Source organism: Eleutherodactylus coqui, chromosome 2, assembly GCF_035609145.1.
Source record: "Eleutherodactylus coqui strain aEleCoq1 chromosome 2, aEleCoq1.hap1, whole genome shotgun sequence".
NCBI lineage: Eukaryota > Metazoa > Chordata > Amphibia > Anura > Eleutherodactylidae > Eleutherodactylus > Eleutherodactylus coqui.
In genome coordinates this window covers 159,058,393-159,080,257 of record NC_089838.1, presented here as the reverse complement: position 1 = coordinate 159,080,257, position 21,865 = coordinate 159,058,393, and the positions used below count along the sequence as shown (strand labels likewise).

The 21,865-nt window shown below is 41.3% G+C and overlaps 1 protein-coding gene across 3 annotated transcripts in view; it reads right to left on the bottom strand.

The window, feature by feature from the left end:
* The window catches only part of PTPRZ1 (protein tyrosine phosphatase receptor type Z1), a 198,224-nt gene that overhangs the window by 105,290 nt on the left and 71,069 nt on the right, over positions 1 to 21,865 (bottom strand). For all 3 annotated transcript variants that reach the window (XM_066591838.1, XM_066591839.1, XM_066591840.1), the window contains exons 6-10: positions 11,002 to 11,065; positions 9,745 to 9,902; positions 7,890 to 8,040; positions 4,762 to 4,946; positions 2,364 to 2,490 (exon numbers count right to left, since the gene is read on the bottom strand). In XM_066591838.1, coding sequence (XP_066447935.1) covers positions 2,364 to 2,490; positions 4,762 to 4,946; positions 7,890 to 8,040; positions 9,745 to 9,902; positions 11,002 to 11,065 — 685 coding nt within the window. The remainder of the gene's footprint in view (positions 1 to 2,363; positions 2,491 to 4,761; positions 4,947 to 7,889; positions 8,041 to 9,744; positions 9,903 to 11,001; positions 11,066 to 21,865) is intronic.

Sequence of the window (21,865 nt, the reverse complement as noted above, 5' to 3'; positions counted from 1 at the left end):
GAGTGGTCATGCAATTGGGAGAAACTAATGGATACATTCATTCCTAGAAGTAGAATCCTATGCAATACTAATAAGTGGGGTCAATATTCATTCAACACAAAAATATTTTTTCACTCCTTATGTAATTTTAAATGGAACAATAAATGTAATGTAAACCTGATCTAATAATATAAATTAGTCTTAATATATTATCGAATTTACAATGTATCTTTATATATAAATATTGCATAGGACCCTACCCCCACCAAGTGATTTAGAAGAAGAGCGGTGACAAAGGAAATGCATTGTGTTGATTATATTCCAGTGAATGATGAATATATGCAACCAATTATGACATAAAATAGTACGTATTATTAAGGGTCTAGGCTACAGAATGTCACATGAAACTGTATGAACAGAGGGCTGAAATGGCTACAACTGGACACTTAGTCTGAACACAACCATTAGTGAGGATACACTTATTAATAACACAAAATGACGATTTTTTTATTTTTATTAGAAGCAGAAATTAGAAACCATAAACGTGTGAATGCTTCATAAAATGTTTACTTGTTACATGTTAAAATGTTTGCATTGAACGAGTCAGATATTCTTCAATAGATTATGTGGAATCCCCAATGGAAATCTGCATCACAACAATTCACTTCCTGAAGCTTCTATGTTTCTTTGCAGTTGGTTAGCATAATCTCAATAGTTACAGTTTGGGGTTTTCAATACTGAATCTATCATAAAGCAGTGAGACTGTGGAACTCTCTGCCTGAGGACGTGGTGATGGCAAAATCAGTAGAGGAGTTTAAGAAGGGACTAGATGCCTTTTTAGAGCGCTATGATATTACAGGATATAGATATCAGGTGACCAGCGGGGTTGTTGATCCGGGTCTTGGAATTACGTGGAACTCAAATATTGATTCAGGGATTATTCTGACTGCCATTATGGAGTCGGGAAGGAATTTTTTTCCTCCAAAAGAGCTAAATTGGCAGCTGCCTCGTTGGGCTTTTTTAGCCTTCCTCTGGATTAACAAGAAGGATTAGAAGCAGGCTGTACTAGATGGACATTGTCTTCATTCAGCCTAAAATACTATGTTACTATGTATATGTCAGAATTTAGACCAACTTAATTATATGTTGTTCCCACTTTCTTACACATGTGACACACAAGACAATTTATGCAAGTTCTGCACTGCAGAAACGAAGCAGTATCAGAAAGTCTAAAAACAAATTCAGCACTTCTACATCTGTATCTCAGGTTTTACCTGACTTCTACGGAATTCAAATGGTTTATGAACCAGCGAAGCACATGTACTTCAGGGAAGTGTCTTAGAGAGTCCACTTGAAACATACTATATAAAAGTCTACATTTAACAAAATACAACCACAGGTCACATGAAAGAATGAAGAAATGTATGAATGCCAAATAGACGATTCCTTTTTACATAAAATCTTGCAGGTTTGAAAGACGTTAGTATGAAGACTGTATAGAAACTGACTGTTCAGAGTTCAAGTATTTATGAAGTTATGCACAATTATGAGCTACTTACTGCATGTGAAGTATTTTAAAGGGTCTCCTACTGCCAAAAACAACTCAATAGACAAACTAAATAACCAATTTTGCACCAACACCGAGAAGATAAAAACCATCAAAGCAATCCATGAACACTTAGAAGTCTTTGGAATACAGTTTGCATGGATAATACTAAGACTCAATAGACAGATGTATATGGACAGGCATGTAGAGTACTGTGTGCACCATTCCCCAACATGATGGAAACGTAGACAGTCAGTTTGTAGCTGGTGTATGTCACTGCCACGTTTCCAACATAATCTAATATTATTGTTTGTTTTGGAAAAAACTGTTAAATAAATATGGGAGTTCATGTTTTGTGCGGTGTAAATATGTACCAAATATATAAAAGTGGCTGGTTGCCTACAGCAAGTCACGCCAGTCATATGTTGCAGGATGGTTTTCTAATCAACAGTACATTTGTCAAAATCAGCGTGTTAGTGTAAATTCTATTGCAAGTTTGGTAGACAACACAAAAAAGTGCATTATTTCTACCCACAAAATAATTCACCCTATAAATGTTCTCCACTGTAATATGATGTTGAAGGTGCCTCGAACTTAATAATAAACATAGCTGTCCAAATGGTACCACTGTCTACAGACTATGGCTATACATGACTAAGTAATACAGCAAACACAAAGGCACAATAACTGTAAACATTTCAGAATTTCATGTATCATTCTAGTATCATTTTGAATACACATATGTAATGGAAACATAAAGTGATGCTAAACTACAGAGTAAAATCTTTACATCTCACATCTACATTTGCATTTTTGATTATATGTTAAAATGCCATACCTGGGCTATCCACAGTCAGGTCAAGGACCACCTGATCACTCCGTTTCCCATACAGACCATTGCTGCACAATGCCACAACTTGAAGCACATAACTTGTGTTGGGCATTAAATTATACAAAATTGCACCCTAAAATACAAAGTGAAAATATTATAAATTGCTTAACTAAAAATGTCATGGAAATAACTGAGGTTACTAGTGAAATGTCTAGTTAGATTAGGCTGCGTTCCCATACGTCTAACTATCTGTCTTTTTCCCTGTAATTGTACTGAAACACTGGAAGGAAACCGATGCTAGAACTGATCCCATAATTTTCTAAGGGGAGGTTCAAGACATCCAGGACATCAGTATTGTTGCTGAATACCTCCTCCCTGTGCTGGGTGGAAAAAACGTTGCATGCAGTGGTTTTCTGTCCAGCTTTGGATACCGGACGAGTGCAAAAAGTGCACCAAAATGCCATCAATTGTGTCTACCCCTGGCATGAAAACAATGGCTGGACACTACTGATATATGGGAACCCAGCCCTAAAGGGAATGAGTGATCAGGAAATGACCTATTGTATAAATCAAGTTTACAGGTTAAAATTTTTAAAGCATTTTTGGTGATTTTTTTCACACTGACCACAAAGCCTAATAATAGTCTGACACTTCTTGTTCCGTAGAGAAAACTTTTCAGCAATCACCTTATTAACATCACAGGCAGGATTACAATAAAAGGTGACACCTATATATAGATAACACAGGATCCGGCATCCACAATAAATGTTTAAATCCTGCTTACTCCTCACTGAACAATGACCTCTGCACGGGTTACAAAGTATACCTAAAAGGTATCTTAACATGGGATGACTCTCACTTCTGTACTTTGCACAAGAGCGATGCTTCTTCAAGTGAGTAGAGGTGGAGTGGGCTGGGATCATTCTGGCCGCCCACCTCCATTCACAGTAAACAGGAGATGTAGAAAAACTGAGCAGCTCCTATTTACACGGCCTGACAGTAACTAGATTTTTAGCTCTGCTGATTTCTCTGTTGGCGGTGGGACAATTAGCATTTCCAGTGATAATTAAGGAGATAATTTCCCAGTGTAAAAGTACCAACAGTTTTACATAAAAGTCAATGGGTCGCTTCTTGTTCATCAAAAATGGAATGTTTCTCTATCTGGTTTTTATTGATAAACAAGTATAGGTTGATTTAATCTCTTTAGAAATATTGCCTGTAATTAGAAGTTGGGCATCTTAAACAATCTCAATTAGGAACCTGGTGTTACCTTATACTGAAACTATATCAAGCAAGGCAATGAAGATGTGCTAGAGTATATTCACACAGAGATTTGTTGCAGATATTCCTGTGACTGCCCCAATCATCTGAACATGGGTTACAGAAACTGGCGTGCTTGATGCCAAACAACTCCTTTACATTGGCAGTGGAAAGTGTAGGAAAGTGTTCCATCTCACCCTTGTACCAGACAGGATGCATGGGTCTACTGAGCTCCAAACATAAATCCATAGATCCAAAGAATACAGTCCAGCATGCATGTGTCAGGATAAAATGCATGGATTTATTTAGTATATAAAAAACATCATAATTTTTGGATTTTTGCATGTACTTGCATGGATTCTATCCTCTTATACGCATGCTGGAGGTTTTTTTAAATTAAAGGGGTTGTCCCGCGCCGAAACGGCTTTTTTTTTTTTCAATAGGCCCCCCGTTCGGCGCGAGACAAACACAAGGGATGGGTTAAAAAAAAAAAAAAGGTTTAGTACTTACCCGAATCCCCGCTCTGTGGCGACTTCTTACTTACCTTACCAAGATGGCTGCCGGGATCTTCACCCACGATGCACCGCGGGTCTTCTCCCATGGTGCACCGTGGGCTCTGTGCGGTCCATTGCCGATTCCAGCCTCCTGATTGGCTGGAATCGGCACACGTGACGGGGCGGAGCTACGCGATGACGCGTAGAAGGGGGCGGAGCCAGAACGCCGCTCGTGCCGAGACCCAAGAGAAGGGAGAAGACCCTTCTGCGCAAGCGCGTCTAATCGGGAGATTAGACGCTGAAATTAGACGGCACCATGGAGACGGGGACGCCAGCAACGGAGCAGGTAAGTGAATAACTTCTGTATGGCCAATATTTAATGCACGATGTATATTACAAAGTGCATTAATATGGCCATACAGAAGTGCATAACCCCACTTGCTTTCTCGGGACAACCCCTTTAATGGATCTTGTCTCAGAGGATAAAGAGGAAGTTCCCAATCTCATAGGACGTTATCCCATCCTGCCCCAGGCTATACATATACTCTACAGTACCACATAAGTGCATGATGACTCCCTAGAGAAGTTGTGTGTTTTATTCCCATCTTATTATGCATAGGGCAAAGCAGAAAAAAGTGCAGTCCAATTACCAAATCCTGATAGCCATCTGTCAGATATTCATGTCTTGTTTGGTCTTCTCCTTGTAGCTGCTGATAATAGACTACATATCTTTCAATAACTGCTTCATAAACAACCCGAGGCCTCTTCCAAGTGATTAAAAGGCTTGTGCTGTTCTGGGATTCAGCCTGGACGTCATCTGGTTCTGAACTACAAACTGGAAGAAAAGTGAAAACATTGTATCAGTGCTCATGCAATCAATCAGCAAAACATATCACTCATAGATTACCCTGCAAACTTTACCCATCACTGTGGAGATGGAGAACTCTTTATAAGGTTAGCGACCAACCCTATCTTAACCCTTTCCAATCCAGTGTTGGACCTCGTCTGACATTCAGATTTCCCTGCATAGTTCTGATGTCTGGCGAGGTCCAACACATGTTTTTAACACTATGCCAGACAGCTCTCCAATGTCCTGCATAGTGTACTATAGAACAGCTTCCGATATCTGAGAGCTGTCCAGCATACTCTATATCTATCTATCGAAAAATCATAAATGAAGAGTCATATTATATAAATGTACATTATATCAATATACATATATTTACAGGATTATTATAAATGATCTTCCCAGTGTGAAACGCTCAGAACTCGCCTTTGATTTTTTAAAATTTGCTAATAAAACCATTATGACAGCTCATTTTTATATGTTTCTGTTGAGTAACTCCAAGGGATCCACAATGTGCTTTCCCACCCAAAATAAATTAGAGCTGGAGAGTGTGCGGGTGTCTGGAAAGTTGGATTGGAAAGGATTAATGACTAGACATGAGCGAACCTACTCGTTTCGAGTAATTACTCGATCGAGAACCGCGATTTTCGAGTACTTCCGTACTCGGGTAAAAAGATTCGGGGGGCGGGGGGAGGCGTGGCGGAGCGGGGGGTAGCAGCGGGGAACAGGGGGGAGCCCTCTCTCTCTCCCTCTCCCCCCCACTCCCCGCTGCAACCCCCCACTCACTCACGGCGCCCCCCGAATCTTTTCGCCTGAGTACGGAAGTACTCGAAAATCGCGGTTCTCGGGCGAAAAAGGGGCGTGGCCGAGTAGGTTCGGTCATCTCTATTAATGACTATTACCTATATAGAAACAGCCCTGTATAAAAAGCAAGCACCTTATATATGATTTATCTGAGGTAACTGCTTATATATGGGTAATATTCACATGCATCAGATTTAGTGCAGAAATGTCTTGAGAATGAGATTGCTTTTGCAGCATGTGCATGGACCTCTGCAAGCACAATCCAAATGTATGGACTATTCAAGTCTGTTGTAGGTGAATAACATATTCTTAAAAATCTGGTTACCCTCGTGGGGCTTAACATTGCCAAAACGTATTTTCTAACAAAGATAAAGTCAATAAAATGGTGTAAGTGAACAACTGACAGGTTCTCTAGAAGAGGAAACAAATGTGGGTGATGATAAAGTTTTATCATGTATACTTATTTGTACAAGTGGATAAGTGATCAATGTTAATTATGAAACTTGATAAATTAATGCACATTTATCTTGAATTGATAAATATGGTGTAAAATCTCTGGCAGCAGCATGGTTAATAGGGAGGAATTTAGACTCTAGGTCTGCCAGTAATCTACTTTTTGGACACTAGAGGGAGCTACATACTAACAGACCTGTTATTAAAACTTGATTCATACGTAGCCAGGTTCTGGCCACTGATTCCCAACCACACATGGTATTAGCTCTCTGACCATTTTTACGTATTTACATCCAGACTAGAGCACTAGACTTGGTCATGCTCACTGAGCAATTTTACCTTGTCCTTTGCTAGTAGGGTCAGTTTATTGCACTCTCTGCTTTAACAGCAACATGTATTTTGAAAAGAAGAAGAATTGGTTCCACATTTGAACATACACATAATTTTCATTTAAATGTTGTCAAATTTAACTTATTACGTAATTCCTTGAAGAAAACTTCCATCTCACATTTACACATAATGTGTGTCTATCCAGTGTGAAGTAAAACATACACGATATCAGGCATTTGACAAGCACAGATAATCCAGATTAAAACTCATTTACTTGGCCTTTACACAAGCCAGTCGAACTCTATAGAAGGACGAACGACCATTTATACACTTTCATAGCCTTTGGCAGCACATCCCCCATTCGCACAGGTAGAAGTGCTGCCAACAAGGATGAATTTTCTGGTTTCTTGCGATCTGCCAAGAAATAAGCACTTGTTGCCCTATTGACAAAGAATCCGGATACAGACTCCAAAAAAGAACTTTGGCTGCCATGTTCCTTCTAGCTAGACCTGCTATTCTTCACCAGTGATCATTACGGCTGGATCCTGGGGAGGTGAACTGACTGCATCACAGCCCGAATTTCCAGAGGAGTTGAAAGTGCCCTTTGACACATCACAGCTCCACACAGAAGACACCTGCAGCCCTCTTTTCTCCTGTAGAGTGCATCCAGGCAAGGGACTGTAGGATAGGGGTAAGACCTTCCCCCATTGTCTTATCCACCTGGCCATAGGCTGCAAATATTGCTTAGTCTATTAACTCCAGCAGCTCTACCTCAGAAGTGAAACTAGACCTGCCATACTCAGCTTACTGATTTTTGGAGTGTGACAGTAAAGAACAAAGTACCTAGGCCAGGAAAAGTCTCTAAGAAAGTCGCTTTCTTGAGCACTCCCTACACATTGACTATATATCATATTCCTTATTGTGCTGTGGCTTTCCCAGTCATCTTGCCTTCAAATATTATAACATACATAATTACCCACTCTTCCACCCAAGAGCACCATGAAGGAAGGCACTACCCTAGACTGGTTAGTAACATAAACCCCTCCACTTCATTAGATCAAAAGTGAAGTTTTAATTAATATGAACATTTTTTTCCCTGCTTTCTGTTGTCTAAATCGCGGTGGGTCCTACATGCCGTAGCATCTTATTGTCCAAAACTTTTGTAAATTCCCTAGTCTAATATTTAAAACATTTTTTTTTGGATTGCATGATAATTCAGTACATAACGGTGGGCCTGCTGAAACCTTGGCGCAGTGCAAATCACACACTATGAAACTAGAAACCCTGAAACGCAAGCAGATTATCCCAGTTATTAACCAGTTACTCATCAAGTAGTGTAACAACCTGGCTCGAGTATTTCCTCTATTCCAGTATAGGATGAGAATACTTGTCCAGAGAACTTGTGCTGCGGCTGCCTGAAGTTGTTCTGTAAGTAATCCATCACCATGACATATCCAGACTGCTGCATTGTGAGGATCTCACAGAAATACTCCAACTGCCAGGAAGAGAAGTAAGAAAATGGCATTACACACAGATATCATAAGATTTGTTACTATGCAGCAGTAAATTGATGTCCCGTCACATAGCAGTGCCGCAGCAACACAACATAATCTTTTTATATTGTATCAGGACCTTATAAAACATGCATTAGGAGTTATATTCTCTGACAATCAAAACTTCGCAAGGAAAGATTACCCAAAATGTTGGAAAGTCTCCTTGGAGTTAAAAGATTTTTCCATCTCCTATTACAAGAGCAGGATCATCCCCTGCTGTGAGGGCAGTGCTAATGACACAGTGGAAATTGATGAAGGAGTTGACTAAGGCATTATATCCAGCTAAAATGCTGGGAAAGAACAGATACCCGCTCAAATAGAGGCAAATGCTTGTGGATTAGGTCTCCGTTCTAGTAACAACAGCCTATAGATCCATCTGGATGTCATTTTCAGAGATCCAGATGAAATCCCGAGATAGGAAGGCTGGCACACAACAAAATGCAGTGTAAACCTAGGCTTAGCCCAGAGATTGCAGAATACGAAGTCGATATAATTGATACAGTGCAAGATACTGTATGGTGCCCAATGCACACAAGAAGAAACGCAGCCTTATTTAAGTAGAGTATCCAGCCCAAAGGATCTTAACGGTCATAGAAAAGCAAGAGAAGATGAAGATTGTGATCTTGGACGAGCACAGATTTCCTAAACATAATCCGTTGTATAGAGCATAAACCCCTTTGTTACAACATGGATAATTTTCTTACTGAAGATCTCACACAATGTATTTTAAGAGAACGGACACTGATTGAATTAAAATGCCCATTTGTGCAAAATGTTTAGTCAGATTTCCAATGCCAAGGGGCTTAGCACACTTATAGAGAAATCAATGGTAGTCCAAGATCACAGATTTCACCAGTGTACCATAGTAATATAGTATGTAAGGCCGAAAAAAAACTTATGTCCATCCAGTTCAGCCTATTACCCCTCAATGTTGATCCAGAGGAAGTAAAAAAAACAAACAGTGAGGTAGAAGCAAATTTTCGCCATTTAAAGGAAAAACATTCCTTTCCGACTCCAATCTGTCAATCGGAACAATCCCTAGATCAACAACCCTTGAAGTTATTAATGATTATAACATATAATATTGTATCGCTTAAGAAAGACATCCAGACCCTCTTGAACTCTTATAGAATTTGTCACAAACACATCCTCAGGCAGAGAGTTCCATAATCTCACTGCTCTTACAGTAAAGAACCCTATGTCCGTGTAGAAACCTTTTTGTCATTGGTGCCAATGTGTACCATGACTGCTGAATCCTCACCAGCCCCTCCTAGTAATCTGTTAACCCAATCCGTGATGTGTTTCGAACTCGCGCGCCAGGAAGACAACACACTTCGATGATCCTGGTCTTCGTGATAAATTGTCCTGTCTGTCCCCCTAAGAATTGAGTCTCCAACTACTAGAAACGGTCAAGCATGCCCTACGCTTCTATTCCACTTCTAACTGAAACAGGCATCCCCCTGGTGGTCAGAGGCCATGTCTTGCTGCAGCAGGGCTAATCCTGTAATGGCACCCCCTCATCTGCCTCATCTCACACTTATCTCTGACGTATCAGATAATCCTTTGGAATGGATAGCCCTGTAAAAATCTATTCTGTAAATAGGAAAAAAACAATTCTCATCTGGAGTAATAATGTGTTCATTCACCTGGGAGTCCGAAATGGTCACTGTGTCCTTAAACACAATCCACTCTACTGTCTCTGTGCATGGAGGAGTTGTTAGCGATCCATTATATGTATAGTATTTGTCTGTGTAGTTTGGCAGGAGGTCCAGCAAAACAAATGGTTCTAGTTCAGCCTTCTTACCTGTATAAAAAAAGAATAAGGTAAATTGTAAGTTTCAAGACTTCAAGAAAACAAGGATTATTTGGGGGATAGAAACCTAAACCCCCCCCCAAAAAATCACACTTTTACTTGGTTATAAAAAAAATGCAACAGAAAAGAACTCATCACTGGGTGCTTATTTATGGCAGTCAAAAGGACAGTTTTACCTTCCCTAAGTAGAAAAACTGCAGCACATGTATTTCTACAATAAAAAATGTATATTAACCCTTTGCAATCCACTTTTGGATTCAGGGTCTCCTAGGAGGTTTTCTCTTTCTGCCATTATACAATGGCGCCACCTGCTGGCTAGAGCCAGTACTGCGGTATGGGACATGCTGGAGAGGCCCCTGACAACAGAGCAGCTAGTAATGTACAGTAAGAATACCCTGCCGGACGTCTTCCGACATCAGAGCTGTACAGCCTTCAATCAGAAAGTCTTCAGACGTCAGACAGTGGATTGGAAAGGGTTAATATCTGAGTGATTTCTATATGTAACACCTGGACACTTGCACCACTTCACATAAGGAATGCTCTAATAATGTTGCCTGGCTTTCAAACAAATGTTTATATTGGCACGCAATGCTACCTCCACTGCGGTAATGAAGGGGAACCAGAAGTAATGAAAATATATACAACATATGTACAAGGCTAGTACTTACTATTACACAGTACTGTTTGAGTATTAAACTTGTAATATAAAGATTAGCAAGCAAATTGGACAACATTAGAGATGAGCGAGCGTACTCGGAAAAGCACTACTCGCTCGAGTAATTGGCTTTATCCGAGTATCGCTGTGCTCATCCCTGAAGATTCGGGTGCCGGCACGGAGCGGGGAGCTGCAGGGGAGAGCGGGGAGGAACGGAGGGGAGATCTTTCTCTCCTTCTCTCCCGCCCGCTCTCCCCTGCTCCCCGCTGCGACTCACCTGTCAGCCGCAGCGGCACCCGAATCTTCAGGGACGAGCGCAGCGATACTCGGATAAAGCAAATTACTCGAGCGAGTAGTGCTTTTCCGAGTACGCTCGCTCATCTCTAGACAACATACATGCTGGAAACGTAGCTCCAGAAAATATGAAAAACTCACCAAATCGATGAACGCTATCGACTCCATTGATGATTGCATTATAGTTTATGTTCTCTTGACCAATCTGCAGTAAAATAATATCACAGACAGAAGTTAGTAAACCCTGTATAACATTTATGAAAGTAATAAACACAATCTGTTCTACTGCACATACATACATTTGTCTAATGACCATTGTTTCAGTAATTACAATTGTAAATGTCCCAACGTTCTCTCATACTGACAGTCAATAATACGCTGCTGTTTATAACTCCACCTATAAACAAAAATTTTTGGTTGTCAGAGATTGTGTTTCCAAACAGCAGGAAACCATGAGTGATCTCTTTTGCTTCCTAACTTCTCTACCTACGGACCCCAACATTAGTACTAAAAGTTGGAAAAAAGAAGAGTCTGTCAGTAGCTTCGCTATGAAATAATCATAGTGGGGTGTGTAGGTCCTCTACGGGCTCAACCTGTTGTAAGTACACCCCAGAGGGAAGAAGCCACGTCTCTAGGGGCACTCACACTGTCACTTTTAATAGGCAGGAAGGTAGATCATAGACTGGAAGATATAGTGATGTCACTTATTTGTGTAGGGGGTAATTTGTTTACAAATGATAAGTAAAAAAGGTTCAAGACAACATGTTACCTCTTTACATTTGATGAACTGCTATATAGGGAAGACTTGAGTCCTAAATAGAGATGAGCGAGCATACTCGCTAAGGGCAATTACTCGAGCGAGCATTGCCCTTAGCGAGTACCTACCCGCTCAGAAGAAAAGGTTTGGCTGCCGGCGGCGGGCGGGGAGCGGGGGCAAGAGGGGGGAGGAACGGAGGGGAGATCTCTCTCTCCCTCTCTCCACCCCGCTCCTCCCTGCTCACTGCCGCAACTCACCTCTCACCCGCGCTGGCAGCCGAACCTTTTCTTCCGAGCGGGGAGATACTCGCTAAGGACAATGCTCGCTCGAGTAATTGTCCTTAGCGAGTATGCTCGCTCATCTCTAGTCCTAAACTGTTTTCTGCTACAAATGTAAATCAGAGCTTCTGCATACAGTCTACAAGTGACTTTGCCAGGTCATGTCTTCAGTAATTCCCTAAGGGAAATCATCTATGCTATTTATTGATTTAGTAAAACGGATTAAATCATTTGCGCGATATTAAGGAAGTTCCAAGGCATAACCTGTGGGGTCCCTTGAGCAGACTAGACGGAGGAACAGCAATATACTTTATGCTTAAAGGAACCACCAATGGTGTCACATGACATGTATCACTAGATGAGTTGTAGCAATACATGTCATGTGACTTTTTATTAACGATCACCACTTGATCTTATCTTGTGACTGGATAAGAACCACCACATGCCGTGAACTGGTTCATTTATAATCTACATTTACAGCATAAAAGATAAGGATAATTTCTAAAGAATCAAAAAACTTGTTTATTTCATAGAAGAAAATGTGATAATAGATTCTCACTAAGTAAAGTGTATCTCCAGTTATACAGCAAACCGAATATAGTGCCGGACTCTCCAAAATAATCAGTTTTCTTAAAAATGTATGAGGATTCTAATTCAAACCTCAGAAATAATAGGGGGACATTTGCTGGCGGGCAATAACTTTTAACAGCATGGGATTAGAAGCAAGCAATCACAGACTCCCTCCGTACCCGCAGCATGTCGAGCACAGATGCAGCAGAGCTGATATGGTACGATGCAGCACAGCAGAGCTCCTCATGTGGAACATCTGATGTGGTAGTAAGGTTGCTCTTTATTTCACTTACAAAACTGACTGCAAAAGACCTGAAAAATAAAGGTGTTTGCAACAGGCTTCTGCATGTGATTGCCTTATACATATTCTGTAGGAGCCATTTAGAAGGCAATCTTTGTCTCCACCTACCGAGACGCTACCTCTAGACAAACTGTAATAGCGCTAAAGATGTTGGGCACTACAGAATACATGAGCGCTCGCTGTGTACATTCTATTTGGCACTCCCAGAGATTACTTAACACAAAGACATCACCTAGATATAGATGCGTTATCTGCCGCTGACTTGTCTATGCATTGTCATGGAAACACCAAAAAATCCGCTCTCAAATACGGCAGCTTACAGGCTTATTACCTATAATCTCAAATGATTTCAGCTATCAAGCATTTTTCCTACTGAAGCCAGATACAGCTTAAACAGTTTTCATTACCTAAACAAATAATCCCATTTGCTTTAAATGCTTTATTAAAAGTGCTGTATATGTTCTTACTAGTTTCCATTCAGAACATCTTAGTGAAACATCTTTAGAACAATATGGATATTGGAGGATAATAGAGAAGGATGAACAGATCACAATGCAGATCCATTAACGAGCCTGGAGAACCGCTGCCGACTGCGCCTCTCTCATTGAAGGACTGAAATCGGCCATTAAAATCATTCAGCATTCACTGCTTTCAATAGGTTTCATGTAATACTTCACTTCCACTGCAATAAGCATTAAACTGAATGGTCCGTCGCCTGATGATAATACATAATGGCCCTGGAAATCTCTTCCATCGGTTTATCATTGGGGGGGTTGCTCAATGAAAAGGAGTTAAATAATTCCTTAAGTAATTGCGTTATCAGTAGAGATGAGCGAGCATACTCGTCCGAGCTTGATACTCGTTCGAGTATTAGGGTGTTCGAGATGCTCGTTACTCGAGACGAGTACCACGCGATGTTCGAGTTACTTTCATTTTCTTCCCTGAGAAATTTGTTCTGGCCAATAGAAAGACAGGGAAGGCATTACAACTTCCCCCTGCGACGTTCAAGCCCTATACCACCCCCCTGCTGTGAGTGGCTGGGGAGATCAGGTGTCACCCGAGTATAAAAATCGGCCCCTCCCGCGGCTCGCCACAGATGCATTCTGACAGAGATCAGGGAAAGTGCTATTGGTGCCGGAGCTGCTATAGGGAGAGCGTTAGGAGTGATTTTAGGCTTCAAGAACCCCAACGGTCCTTCTTAGGCCATGGAAATTGCAGATAGCACCTATGTGCGATCTGCGATTCCTGTTCTCTTCTCTATATGCGCTCAATGGGGCCGGCGGCAGCAGCGCCGACCCCTTTGAGAACATATGGAAGACAAATCATTCTTCTCTGCCACAGCTGTAACATGATGTCATTGAATGGCTGTGATTGGCTGAAGGCACGTGTGTTTTCTGGAGGCGGGGATTTAAAGCTCTGCGTCCAGAAAGCAATGCCCTGCCGGGGACCAGGAGGGAGCAACAGCCTGCAGCAGCGCCGCAGACCGCCGGGGGAAGTGAGTAATGATTTTTATTCTTTGCTCCGCTGTATTCCCGGCGTATAAGGTGACAGTTGGGGGGTCGTCTTATACGCCCCATCGCCTTATACGCCGGTATATGCGGTATATATTTTTATTTTTACACATTTCTGGATGAATTGCAGGGAAGGGCTTATATATTTAAGCCCTTCCCGACAATTCATCCCGCGCACGCCGGCAGCCCATTGCTTTCAGTGGAACCTGTTGTATTGCTGCCTCCATTGAATTCAATGGGCTAACATCGTTCTTCTCTGCCACAGCTGTTACAGCTGTGACAGAGGAGAACGATCTTTATGCTGACAGTGCGGGGGGGGGGGGCACTCTTGCCGCTATTGTGGCTTAATAGTGGGACCCGTGAACTTGAGATGCAGCCCAACATGTAGCCCCTCGCCTGCCCTATCCGTTGCTGTGTCGTTCCCATCACTTTCTTGAATTGCCCCGATTTTCACAAATGAAAACCTTAGCGAGCATCGGCGATATACAAAAATGCTCGGGTCGCCCATTGACTTCAATGGGGTTCGTTACTGGAAACGAACCCTCGAGCATCGCGAAAATTTCGTCCCGAGTAACGAGCACCCGAGCATTTTGGAGCTCGCTCATCTCTAGTTATCAGTAATTCCATATTATACAGTATCTCTTATCAGATTCATCCCCTTACAAGCAAGAATATATATAAACCTGACATTACATTTCCAAAAAGTAACTGGACAACATCTTTAAAGCTGAGGGAACAGTGCCTGCAGTTAGAGGTGAGCTGGGAAACTTTGTCATAGTATTAATGTAGTGGACAGAACTTTGAAGTGACTTTCCATATTTTGTATTACCGTGTTTCCCTGAAAATAAGAAAGGGTCTTATATTAATTTTTGCTCTAAAATATTTCTTTTTTACATGTATATCTGCCTGGACACCATTTAAAAATCATGCTAGGCCTTATTTTCACGGTAGGTCTTATTTTCAGGGAAACGGGGTATGTACATTACATACTTTATGCTGTTAAAAGAGGGCATACCAGGCATTTGCTATTGATGACTTAGGCCGCTTTCACATGGGCAACAAAATATTGCGATTTTCTTGCGATGGCGAAAGTGCTACAAATCGTATGTATGTGCAGCCCATGGTTTCCAATAGGTTCCTTCACATTAGTGATGTTCCTACTGACGCTATGTTGCGAGGAAAAAATATTGTACCATGTTCTAAAGTGTCGCAATTTGCGATGTTTTGTAACCCATGTTTCCCTATTGAGCCTTCTTGTTTATCGCATCGCATCTCATGAACTAGTGATTTTCGTGAGTTGCGATGTGATTCCCTACCCCTAAAATAAGCCCTAGCTGCATTCCCAGAAAAAAAAGGAATATTTATCTAGCAGGCGTGGTCTGGGTCCTCCTGCTCTTCTTCCGAGCCAATCTTTGCTGCAGCTCAGCACTGTGCAGGGGGTTGGACCAGATGAACCTGGAGGTTCCTTCTAACTCTACCATTCTATGATTCTATAAATTCATAAATCCCGCCTCCACAACGTGATTGGTTCTTCAAACTCTCCTTAGCAAATCAATGCAGAGCTGGATGAACCATTCACAGCCCTTGTGTTAGTACATCGAGCACTGCATTAATTGGCTGAGTAGCGCTGGATGAACCAATCAGAGCTATCGCTTCCTGGAGGCAGAATTTTTGAATCCTGCAACCAGGAAGTTATCTTCTGTGGGCAAACGAGGACTGCAGGATGCCCGGCGGAGCTCTGGAGAGCAGTGGGAAGACACAGACAGAGCCTTTTAGGTATTACCTTTTTTCCAGGGAATTCAGCTAGGTCTTATTTTGGAGAGAGGGCTTAACTTTCTTGCAATTTTATCATTGGAGGCAGTGAAGTGATGCACAATTTTTCGCAAGAAAAATGCATCGCTAACGCTACAAAATGGCAGGAAGACAACTGCGATATCACAGTGATTTTGTAACAGCAATATTGCTGTTGCCCGTGTGAAAGAGGCCTCATCCTAAGGATAGGTCATCATTAGTTAATCAGCAGAGTTCTGCCACTCAGGATCCCCACTGATCTGATCCTCTGGACTGCTGTCAGTGCAGATGGAAGTGTAATAGAAGGCTCTGCTCCCATTAATATTAATGGGGAGTGAAGCCCTCTACTACACTTCCAACTCTGACCCCCAATGCGAATGTCCGACTTGACTGCACAGACAGCAGACCCAAGCATCAGCATCACAATCCCGAGCAGTAGACCGACACAATCTACTATTGATTCTGAGGATAGGTCATCAATAGTAAAATGCCAGGAAAACTTCAATAAGTGTGTATGTGCTTCTGGAGTCTTCCGTGCTTGTTTGATAACATTGTGTTGAACTGAAAGAACTAATAAAATGCTTTTTCCTTTCTATGAATAAATGTATAAATTAGCAGAATCCTCCAAATATCAAGTATTTCATTTACCTGACATAATTGTTTCTGATAGAATGCAAGGAGAGCCCAAGATATCTTGTCTTTGTGTGGTCACTGTGCTCTGGCTTCTAACTACTTTAATCTACTAAATGATTAAAACTACTGTGAGTCATATTCACATATCCTGTTTTCCCTGGAAATATTTTTGCTCCAAAAGATTTTACTTTTTTACATGTATAGCTGCCTGGACACAATTTAAATTCACTTTTTTAATTAACTGTAACTAGGGCTTATTTTTGGAGTAGTGCTTATATTTCAAACATCCTGAACAATCCGGATGCATCCTGAAAAAAAAAAACACACTAGGGTTTATTTTTGGGGTAGGTCTTATTTTCAGGGGGACAGGGTAGTAACACAGTGTTAGGTTGAAAAGAGGCATATGTCCATCCACTTCAAAATATTACCCCCTTCCTCCTCAATTTTGATCCAGAGGAAGACAAAAAAAACAATCGGTTGAAAGCCTATTTTCCTCATTAAAGAGAAAACAAATTCCTTTCTGATTCCAGCCTAGCAATCGGAATAATCCCTGGATTAACAACCCTTCTGAAGTTATGATTATAACCTATTCGCCATCACCACATTCACAGGCAGAGAGTTCCACAGTCTCACTGCTCTAACAGTAAAGAACCCCCTTCTATGTTGGTGATGAATCCCTCTTTCCTCTAGACGTAGAGGATGCCCTCTTGTTACAGTCACAGTCCTGGGTTTAAACAGATGATGGGAGAGATCTCTGTATCGTCCCCTGATATAATTTTGCATAGTTATTAGGTAACCCCATAGCTATTTTTTTTCTAAACAAAATAACCCCAATTTTGATAACCTCTCTGGATATTGTAGTCTGCCCATTCTTTTAATTACTTTAGTTCCCCATCTTTGAACCTACTCAAGCTCTGATACATCCTCCTTGAGTACTGGTCCCCCAAATTGTACACAATATTCCATGTGTGGTCTGACCAGTGACTTGTAAAGAGGAAGAACAATGTTCTCATCATGTGCCCCTAGACCTCTATTGATGCACCCCATGATTTTCCATGTCAGTGTTACCCAGTGGTTTCCCATTTAGTGTGTAATGGTGACATGCATTTCCTTTGCCCGTGTGCATAACCTTACATGTATCAGTGTTAAATCTCATTTGCCACTTTTCTGCCTAAGAGCAAAATTTATCCAGTTTCATTTTCAAACTCATTCCGACCTCTCGTGTTAATTTCTTTACATGTATCTGCAAATATTGCTATTTTACTATATATTCCTTCTACCAGATCATTAATAATTATACTAAAAAGAAAAGGGCCCAATACTGACCTCTGTGGTACCCCACTAGTAACGGTGATTCCTCCAATACTGACCCCTGTGGTACCCCATTAGTAACAGTGACCCAATCAGAGTATGTACCATTTATAACCACCCTCTGCTTTCTATCACTGAGTCAGTAACTTACACACATTCTCACTCAGACCAAACAATCTCATTTTATATGCCAACCTTTTATGCAGCACAGTATCAAACATTTAGCAAAAGTCAAGGTATATGAGTTTCAATGGCTCCCCATTGTCCAGTCTACAACTTACCTCCTCGTAGAAGCTGATCAGGTTGGTTTGACAGGAGCAACCCCCTCATAAACCCATGCTGATACGGAGTTATACAACTATTTTCCTTGAGGTACTCCAAAAGAGCATTTCTTAGAAACCCTTCAAACATTTTTTGTGTAGTTTCCAGGTTCTTTTTTGACCCCTTTTTGAATATCAGCACCACATTGCGCCAATTCAGTGAAACAGACCCTGTCACTATAAAGTCCTTAAATATAAGAAACAACGGTCTATCATATTTCTCAATTCCTTTAGAACCCGGTGGTGTATGACCTGGCAATTTGTCTATTTTAATCTTTGCAAGGCTCTGCACTTCTTCCTGCATTAAACTGGTGACATTTAGTGGAGAGTTTATATTGTCACTCTGCATCTCACCTGACATATCATTTTCCTCTGGAGAGTAAACTATTTAATAGATCTGCTTTCTCTTCATTGCCCTCTACAATTTCCCCTACATTGTTTATTAAAGGGACAACACTTTCATATTAATCTTATATAACTATTTATATAATTGAAGAACAGTTTAGGGTTAGTTTTACTATCTTTGGCAATAAGTCTCCCTGTCTCCGCCTTGGATGTTTTATCTGCTTTTTACATAATTTATTTTTTTCCCTCCAGGTTTTTAGTGCTTCTTCACTGTCTTCTTGTTTTAGTGGTTTATACACTTTCTTTTTGTTGTTTGTCGCCCCCCTTAACATCTTTATTGAGCCACATTGGTTTCTCTTTCTACTAACCCTTTTATTTTAAGGTATGAAACGCTCGCAGTAAGCATTTAAGATGCTTTTAAACATTTCCAATTTACTGCCTGTACTCTTATTTTTGAGGACATTTTACAAGTCAACAAGGCATCTCCAAGCTGATCGAACTTCGCCTTCGTAAAGTTTAGTATTTTCGTAGCTCCCAGATAAAACTTCCTTTTGAATGACAAATGGTTATTTATTTTACTACTGCGCTATTTCCCAGATGCCCCTCAACTTGCACCCCTGTTATGCTGTCAGGTCTGTTGGTTAGCAGACTACCAAATGAGGGAGCTGATTATACCTGTGAGGGACACTGATGAAACAGCCACTCACACAGCCTCTTAATTTAGAGGGGGGGGTAGCTGCTTGCTGTATACTCCCACACAGCAGCTGCTACCTGCATGATCAGAGGATGCAGCTATCTGCCCTCCTTAGTCAGTAAGTATATGGCCATTTTCTGTGATTGTTTTTATATTTCCCCTTCTGTGACGTATTTATATTAGTGCAGGGACTCACTATAAGCAAGGAACCTTGACACTGTTAGTGAGCTGATGTATCTTGGCCAAAATCCAACTAATGCCTTGCATTTATTATCTATTATTCCCATGCAGTGTGGCTTTAAAATGCCAGGGGGAGCCCAGGGTGGCAGTACCAATGTGGTTCACTTTTTGAGGTGCAGGGCGACCCACCGAACTATTATGGCATCATTGATAGGTTGCTGGTCTGCATGGTGCACTACATGTATCAGGATGGTCTGACACTTTGTATCTACTCTGTGTGGGTGTATATACCAAGCAGCTACCCCCTCTATATTTAGAGGCAGTGTGAGTGGCTGTCTCATCGGTGTCCCTCACAGGTGTAATTAGCTCCCTCATTTGGTAGTCTTCTACCTGCATGATGAGAGGATGCAGCTATCTGTCCTCCTCAGTCAGTAATTATATGGCCATTTTCTGTGATTGGTCCTGCACAAGTTGGGTAAGGTAATTATCTTTAGTTAATGACGATAACTTGTGAGTTTGCAGATTACCCATTTACATCTAGATGGTTAAAGTCCCCCATAATAATTACCTCTTTGTGATTTGCCACTTCACCTATTTGCCTCAGTAATAGACTTTTACTGGCTTCTGTTATATTTGGTGGCTTATAGAAAACTCCTATGAGGATTTTATAATTGTTTTTCCTCCATGTATCTCTACCCATAGATACTCCACATATTCATCTACCTTACATATATTTTCGTATAGTGTTGCCTTTAAACAGGACAATACATAAAGACAAACCCCTCCCACATGTTTTTTTACGATCCCCTTTGAACAGACTATAACCCTGTAAGTTCACTGCCCAGTCACAGCTTTCATGGAACCAGGTCTCAGTTGTTCCCACTATGTCACAGTTTTCCTCAGACATTATTACTTCCAGTTCGTCAACTTTATTGATCAGATTTCCAGCATTAGTCACCATACACTTTTGAAGGTTTTGGTTATTTCTATTTTAGGTGTATCCCCATTAACTGTTCTGCCAGTTTAAATTGTATAAAGCCCTTCCACAGCTATACCCTATTTTCATTACTTAGTTCCAGGTCACTGTCTATACTGTCTTCCCCTCTGCTCTACAATTGTCCTCCCTCCAGTCCCTCCAACCATCTAGCCATCTTCTTCCCTGGCACAGATGCACCTTCCCCACTGAGATGCAGCCCATTTCAATGGTAGACCCTCTAGCCAATAGCAAAGTCATGCCAGTTTTCCAGGAACCCCAAACCCTTCTTCCTATACCAACTCTTGAGCCATTAGAGCCTCTCCCTAATCTCCCTCTGCCTTTCTGTTGTGGTATGTGGTGCAGGTAGTTTTTAAGAAACTACTACTTAGGAGGTCCTTAGGAGCTTACATCCTAGTTCCCGGAAATTGTTGAGGACCCCCCACCTATCTCCAACTTTATCATTGATGGCGAGAGGTCAAGTCATGCTGCAGCAGTGCTAATGCTGTAATGGAATTCGCCTCATCTGCTAACTTTGCAAACGTGTTAGGGTGTACTAGTTCAGGAGTAGCATTCCTGGATCTCTTTCCTCTAACCCCTCCTTCTAACTGTCTCCCAGCTGCCTGATCATCCTGCACTCCCATACTACCATCCACCCCCACATCTACCCCAGCAAGTGCCTGCTCAGTGAGCAGCAAACTCCTTTCCATGTTGTCAGTGGATCTCAGTGTTGCAAGTTGCTCATTTAGATCCAGGATCCGGGTTTCCTAATGTGTAACATGCTGACATCTTGTACAGCAGTATGCACCATCGAACGGCTGTTCAAGGACTGCATACATGCAGAAGATATACATCGGGCAGTATTGTCAATCATGGAGCACATTCTAAATGGGGATTGTACAGATAGATTAGATAAAAAGTAATATATGCATGAATACAAATAGATAAGCAATAAATAAATACAAGTGACCCTTCCAAAGTCACCAATCAAAAGTCACACACTTGATAAAGACTCCTTGAGTTGAAATGTTGCTGTCTGTTCGTCAGGGGGGAATAAATAGGATTGGCTGTGCACCATCCATGCTGTCATATTTCTCTATTTTTGATAGCACACTTTATATACAGTACACTTAGAATACAGCACACACTCTCAATCAACTTGTATGTTCACTTATGTTTGCTTTATATAGCACTTATCTGCACTTATTTACACTGAAAGATGATCCCTCAAAAATCGCTCAAACGACAGTTTGAGTGACAGTTTTGAGCGATCATCTTTGCATAGTCTATAGTAGCTAATTAACTACTTAAGAGCTATGCAGGTGGAGCGGGACACCGCCG